Raw genomic sequence first — 5,605 nt, 5'->3', positions numbered from 1 at the left:
TGCTTCAGCTCAGTCTGACGACGTCGCTTGAAGTCCTCAACACTGCCATCTGAAGAGAGCCCAGCTGGATCCCAGAAACCCACAGGAGCCTGCACACCCAGCTCACTCTCAAAGGCACGCAAAGGAGAAGCAGTGTAGTTGGCCCAATCACCCCAGGCACTGCCAGTCAAGCCATCCTGCGTGGAGTAAGTGACACTTGACCAGTTCACCCAACGAATGACCAAAAGACTGCATACCATACCATACAGTACATAGTCTGAAAGAGGATGAACATAAATGAAAATTGTACATTGAAGCCCTTGACAGGCCTTGATAGTGCATAGCAAGGTTCTCTACATGCATCCGTGTTGCATCTACCATGCAAAAAAAATCAGAAAAACACATACATCAAATGTTTGGTAAGACACATCATGTGTCTGTAACAAACACTACTAAACAACAATATTGATAATGTTGATATGTGATATCTCATCCTGCTTCACCCTTCACCCTCTTCACTCTTCATCACCTGAAAGAACATGCCAATGATGGCCATCATCGCCAGTCTTCCGTTTGCCAACTCTGCATTGAGCTTTGTTTTCTTGACCTCCGGATCAGTAGATGTGATGAGCTTCCAGCCAAAGTCACCAGCTGCAGCAGGAGTTCCAGCAGACTGGTCCTGGGAAACTTCGCAGAAGGCCATGTAGGCCAAAATCTGACCCCAACCTGCGGCTGGCACTTTAGAGATTGCGGCAAGACCATTGGGCACATCTGCAAACTTCAAGCCAGCAGAAGGAGACAAGTAGCCAGGGAATTTGCCAGTGATTTCTGGCGTGATATATCCCATTGTTGCGAGCATAGAAATGCGACCATGCTTCAGCTCAGTCTGACGACGTCGCTTGAAGTCCTCAACACTGCCATCTGAAGAAAGCCCAGCTGGATCCCAGAAACCCACAGGAGCTTGCACACCCAGCTCATTCTCAAAAGCCATCATCGTCACCTGTCATGAGGCACATGGTTTAGCAGGGTGATTTCATGTTATCAAACGAACAACAAAAGTTGTAAAGTACTCAAATGATCTATATAATATATATATATATAAATACATATGAATGCTCTGACAATGTTTAATGAATATTTGTGCGCAGTGTATGAATATATATATAGATATTCTGAGGCAGACTAGAAGTGCAGTTGAAATGTTGAAAGACTTCTTGTGACTGGATTCAAGGATAGTTCACCTACTTTGGCTCATTTTCATCTGACTTGATGGCATGACAGATCCTTTTCCAGTTCAGAACCCAATAAAAAGGCGATCATGCTGTCTTGTGTTTGTCAGTCGCATTCTCCAAGTAATTGAAAGCTGGTCTGTCAACTGAACCCTTTGGAAAATGAGCAAATTGGACTGCAGCAAAGCTTCTCTTCAATAAACACTACAAAAACTGCTTTCCAAATCCAAGAGTGCCAATATAAATGAATAAAGGAATTGTGCCGAGTTTGACACTCCCTAAAAAGAGTTCCTGCCATGATAATTCTTTCCCAAAGATGAAGCTTTCAGTTCCCTCACAAGAGACTTTGGAGCTGAGATACCTGATTCACTGACTCCATTCCCATGCTTACATGCAAAGGCAGTCTACCGTTTGTACAGTGAAGAAAAAAGACATTCCTTGTTTTGCCAGTCTGCGAAGTCAGGAGTTTGTTGCTATGTGAGGCTATGCAGCTGCGTCATCAATCCTTCTTCATGGTGAACAACCAAAAATCAAGCAACACGTGAAAAAAAATGAATTCCAGCCCTACTCGTTGCATCATGGGTAATTTCATGAGAGGTCCGGAGGAGAATCCTCTACATAAACCAATCAACCACAGGTTTTGTTGCAATTCATGGGGCAGGAAACGCTGTATCCATCTTCCCCACAAGCCAGGCACACCAACTGCGGCTTCACATTTCCAATGACCTGTCCAGGTGGCTGAGAGGTGTGCCGTCCCAGCCAATTCCAGCTGTCACCTTTCCCGCAATTCCGCGGTGAACTACTTCTTTGTGGTATTTTTGTGTGACGTTTGCATCATTCACCCAAAAATTCATGTATTCTAAAAACGACGTTGCTTTCATCACAATATCTTTGATTCACTCCCTGATAGACCTTGGGACCACTCGCTGCCAGTGCAGCCACGGCTGCCCCTGCTACAGCCAAGGATGCAGTTTGGCTGCTGAATGTTGCCTTGACAAGCTCAACGCGATTGAGATGAGTCGATGAGTCTCAAACAGCAGGATTAAAAAAACAAAAAAACGAGGTTTGCATCTTCCCTACGTTGGAACTAACCGCCCGGAATGAGTCCCTGATTCTACAAGTACAGGACACTAGAAGCATTCTTCAAGGCACAAGGTGAAATGATTGCATCAGTCACAGTAGCTGTTCATCGTGGATTATGATCAATGTAAATTTTTGCATGTGCGTGTTAAAAGTCCTGGTTTAAATTTTCCACTGCCATTGGTCTGATTTCCTATACGTACAAGCCTGCGAAACAGAGTGTTATCCTTGCGTGTTGATCTTAAGACTACAATCCATATAATTCATCAACCATCGTGCGAAAAGCCAAGCAAGGTCGATGTGTGCATAGATAAAGTAGCAAATACAAACAAACATCTTTACGATATGTATATATTCTATACCTAATACTGCTGATGGACAAACATTAGGGCAACCAGTTAATACAATACCATTTACAATGCCATGTGTTGCAGGATTTCTTCCATCAACAATATGTCCACGCCTGCTGCGCCGGACCTGATGCCACAGCGGAGGCCTTGGGGAAATGCCATGAGTTCCCAAAGAAATAGTGCTACAAAAAACGGCTGATTAACTTCGACATGCCAAGAATAGAAACAAATTTTTGTGATGATCATCCCAACCAAGAATCAACTGCGGTGAAATAGAAGTATAAGCAGTTTGACATGTAAACTACAAAGAATGAAGTGGAAGGTGTGAGTACATGTATGAATCTAAGTGTAAGCATGAATGTAAGTCATACAAGTATAATACGGATAAGTAGATACGAATATATCAGTATGTAGGCACAAGTATATGAGTATGCAGTATGTAAACACTAGTATGGAGGTACCAGTATGAGTATACGCGCAAAGTAAGAAGGGAACATGCAGAACGAGAAATGGATAAAGGTACATTAATCAGTGTTATAAGTGTAGAGGTGTATCAGGACAAGAGTATCAAATAATATTCAAGTATTTCAAACAGAAGTATTTAAGCTCAAAGGTGTACGAGGACATGATACTATATGCATATTACATATCATTATGGGTTGTATACTCATGCGTATCTTGAGGGAGTAGTACATCAGTATACAAGTGCACAAGTTTGCATAGTCTAAGAAAACTTGAATATAAATCGACAAGGATAAGAATACGTAAGAATATTGAAGGCATTGAAAAAATACATAACGATCCATAATTGTATCGGTATATTGGCAAATAAGTATATGATTCCACGTATGTGTACATGTAGTATTGAACATATGAGGGTGCGAGCAAATTGGTATATAACTATATATAACTGTACAAGTATAGAAGGATATACAAGCAAAGCGTACATGTACACAAGAAAAATCATCGAAACTGCGCCTGCAGTCGCGCGGATTTCAAAAAAAATGCGATTGTCGCTACAGCGAAACAAACATTGTCTTGCCCAAACATCTGTAAAAAGTGAAGAGTTTTGGCATTTTCCCACAGAAAACTGCCATTTCCCCACCCCACCCCAACCCCATGAGTTGCGTTACGCATCGACCATGTGTGCAAGTGCAATGGACGAAAGCTGGCCCATTCGAACGTGCAAAAGGGAGGCCGATTGGAACAACAAGGCTGCTACTAAAGCACAGGTAAACGCTTAAACGAAAAAGTTCATATGCCTCGGGGCACCTTTCGTTCATCCAAGGCTAAAAAGAGTGAACGAAGTCGAAGTCGGGAAGGGTGAACTAGAAGATGTGCACACCGCAGATTCAACATGAATGAAAACACCCATAAAGGCAAGCCTCTCTCATCCACAAAAGATCTGGCAAAAAGTGTGAAAGATAATCCAATCCATATGACATATGACGGTCAAACCATGTTTTGTTCATACAGAAAATCACCTCAAGAGAATCTGAGAATGGAGATAAGAATGCTGATGTTGAGAATGACAATTTTGAAAACGGTGAAATAGAAAAAAATGGAAACAGAGATAGAAATAGAATAAAGAGAAAAGGGAAAAGAAATCGATAGAAATCGATTAGTAGCAGTAGTAGTCGAAGCAATACCAATGAATAATAGATAATAATGGTAGTCGATGACAACTTGATAATATCTTGACATCCATCTATCCGCCTTCATCTTCCATGTCTATGGGATCAGTGTCTGGGCAAGCCCAACTCGCAGGTGACTGGTTGATGCTGGAGTTCCTGTAGCCACAAAGGAGGTGGCGCCAAGCAAAGCAGCTGCACCTCAAAGGAATTCGTTGGTGAGAAAGGATGGCTGTTCGTAGAGGACCAATAGCCAGGGACATAAAGAAAGGTTCAGCACGTAGAAATTCAACATAGAAATTTGTCAAGTGTCATTCTGACTTCCCAGTTGCGAAACTGGAAAAAAGGTTCGTCAAGCTACACAAGTCCTCAAGCATCTACTGTGTTTCCCATATTCAGTCCACAAATTCCCTATCCAGCCACAGACGCATACATACTACAAATATGACAATATATTTGCACACCAAACGAAACACTGAAACGCCTGTGGCAGCAGCAACAGTGCTTCGAGAAATAGATGCCATCCTGAGATAAAAGGTTGGAGTACAGTAAACAAATGCTGGAGTACAATAGCACAGCCCTGCTTGTCCCTTCATAATGCCTTACGTAACCCTTATTTGAAGGTCCATGAAGAACACTCGCATCTGTTTGTATGTGCAACCTTGATTCATAAACGAGACTTGCTGGAGGCTCTCCTGAAACATGAAGAACACCTTGAAGGTTAAACTGCTGCCGAGAGTCGCAGATTGTTCCTTTAAAAAAGAGTTCGGAAAGGAAACTGGCCAAAAATGCAAGGTGTCTTACCTGCACAGCCTTAAAGAATTAAAACTCTGAGTCGGTGTTGTTCCGGAGCCAAAATACAACCGTTGCAATTTGGAGCAGTTGGCCAGTGGGCTTGAGATTTTGTACAATCATTTTACGTGTCTGATCTCCCATGTCATAAAAACATCTCTACCTTAGACCTCGTCTCAAATAAAACTAAAGGTTCTCAATCGAATCATATACATACTGTTATGGCAAAACGCTCTTCAACATTTGAAGTCCAGTTGTCACTTGGTGGAGATTTAAAAAAACATCTTGCTGCCAGAAAGTTTCTTGCATTGCAAACAAAACTCGCAAAGACGTTCAGATACTCTTCGAAGATCCAAGACTACCAAAAAGACATGAAACAGATACACATGAATGCGAGATATTGCTGCATACTGTTGATGGAAAGAAACCTTCAACATTTGGCCATTTGGGATGGTTATATTGTAAATTACTCCAATGAGTCGGATGTTCATGATAACAGGGTTTGCCGGTTTTTTTCCATCGACAGTACCTCCTGAACAGCCAC

General features: G+C 42.1%; 2 protein-coding genes across 3 annotated transcripts in view; one reads left to right on the top strand and one right to left on the bottom strand.

Moving 5' to 3' along the window:
• LOC144656362 (uncharacterized) overlaps positions 1-5,118 on the bottom strand; it is a 5,525-nt gene extending 407 nt beyond the window's left edge. The window contains exons 1-8 of the mRNA XM_078516590.1: positions 5,011-5,118; positions 4,754-4,794; positions 4,400-4,470; positions 2,752-2,784; positions 2,121-2,198; positions 1,908-1,934; positions 509-979; positions 4-176 (exon numbers count right to left, since the gene is read on the bottom strand). Coding sequence (XP_078372716.1) covers positions 4-176; positions 509-979; positions 1,908-1,934; positions 2,121-2,198; positions 2,752-2,784; positions 4,400-4,470; positions 4,754-4,793 — 893 coding nt within the window. The 5' untranslated portion in view covers position 4,794; positions 5,011-5,118. The remainder of the gene's footprint in view (positions 1-3; positions 177-508; positions 980-1,907; positions 1,935-2,120; positions 2,199-2,751; positions 2,785-4,399; positions 4,471-4,753; positions 4,795-5,010) is intronic.
• Positions 1-5,605, top strand: part of LOC144655937 (uncharacterized) — a 39,218-nt gene that overhangs the window by 2,196 nt on the left and 31,417 nt on the right. The window lies entirely within an intron of this gene.

This window comes from Oculina patagonica, chromosome 6 (assembly GCF_052425735.1).
Source record: "Oculina patagonica isolate OP01 chromosome 6, crgOcupat, whole genome shotgun sequence".
In the NCBI taxonomy this organism is placed as follows: Eukaryota; Metazoa; Cnidaria; class Anthozoa; order Scleractinia; family Oculinidae; genus Oculina; species Oculina patagonica.
This window is presented reverse-complemented; position numbering and strand designations above follow the sequence as displayed.